The 772-nt window shown below is 31.0% G+C and overlaps 1 protein-coding gene across 1 annotated transcript; it reads right to left on the minus strand.

The window, feature by feature from the left end:
* Window positions 1-51: 51 nt before the first annotated feature.
* Window positions 52-435, minus strand: T310_5893 (uncharacterized protein; the record flags this gene model as incomplete). The annotated part of the gene is made up of 1 exon (XM_013471259.1): window positions 52-435. A coding segment is annotated over one exon (384 nt), but the record flags the coding sequence as incomplete, so codon positions are not given.
* Window positions 436-772: the final 337 nt, after the last annotated feature.

Genomic DNA, 772 nt, shown 5'->3' on the forward strand with positions numbered 1-772 from the left:
GAAGATCCAGACATCTAAGGTCTGAATCTGAAGCCTTTTATAGGCTGTTTTTTAGGCTTTCTTGATTGCATAGAGCTCAGCATCATAGACTTCACATTCTTTGCCTAAGTTCCAGGCCCAGCATTCTTGATTGGTGAAGGCTTTATTAGTAATAAAGATACCAGCCCCATTATAGCCCCTATCAGACTGGGAGCCATCTGAATAGATGATTATCTTATCATCTATAGGATCATGTGATTGGGCCCATCTAGAGACTAGTCCTTTATGGTCTAGGGCAGCTTCTTCTTTAGACTTTTCTGATATAGTGATTTTAACTATATCATCTAGGGTCTCTTGCCATGGGGCTTCTATATAGCTATGATCTTTTATCAGGTTATATAGTCTTTGCATGACTTTCTCTTGTCTCTGAACTGCAGATAACTTTGGCAGTTGATATCACACCCATTTAGAAGCCAGTCTCTTCCTTAGAATTATTCAATAAATATTTAGGTAGCTATAATATATTAATATATGTACTCTACTTAGTAATATATATATAAAGCTCTAGTATAGTAGTACTAATCTAGTACATTATAAAAGAGCTAGAGATTTATATAAAAAAGACTAACCTTAGTATTATTAACCTACTATAAAGGAAACCTAGGAAAAAAGTAAAAGGCTTAATTAATTAATAATTAAACAAGAATAATATCTTCTTTTTTTTTATTAAATATAACTATATATAATAAATATAAGTCTAAGACTAATTTTTATTAGATTATTATTAATTTAA

This window comes from Rasamsonia emersonii, assembly GCF_000968595.1.
Source record: "Rasamsonia emersonii CBS 393.64 chromosome Unknown ctg1118621760338, whole genome shotgun sequence".
NCBI classification, from domain to species: domain Eukaryota; kingdom Fungi; phylum Ascomycota; class Eurotiomycetes; order Eurotiales; family Trichocomaceae; genus Rasamsonia; species Rasamsonia emersonii.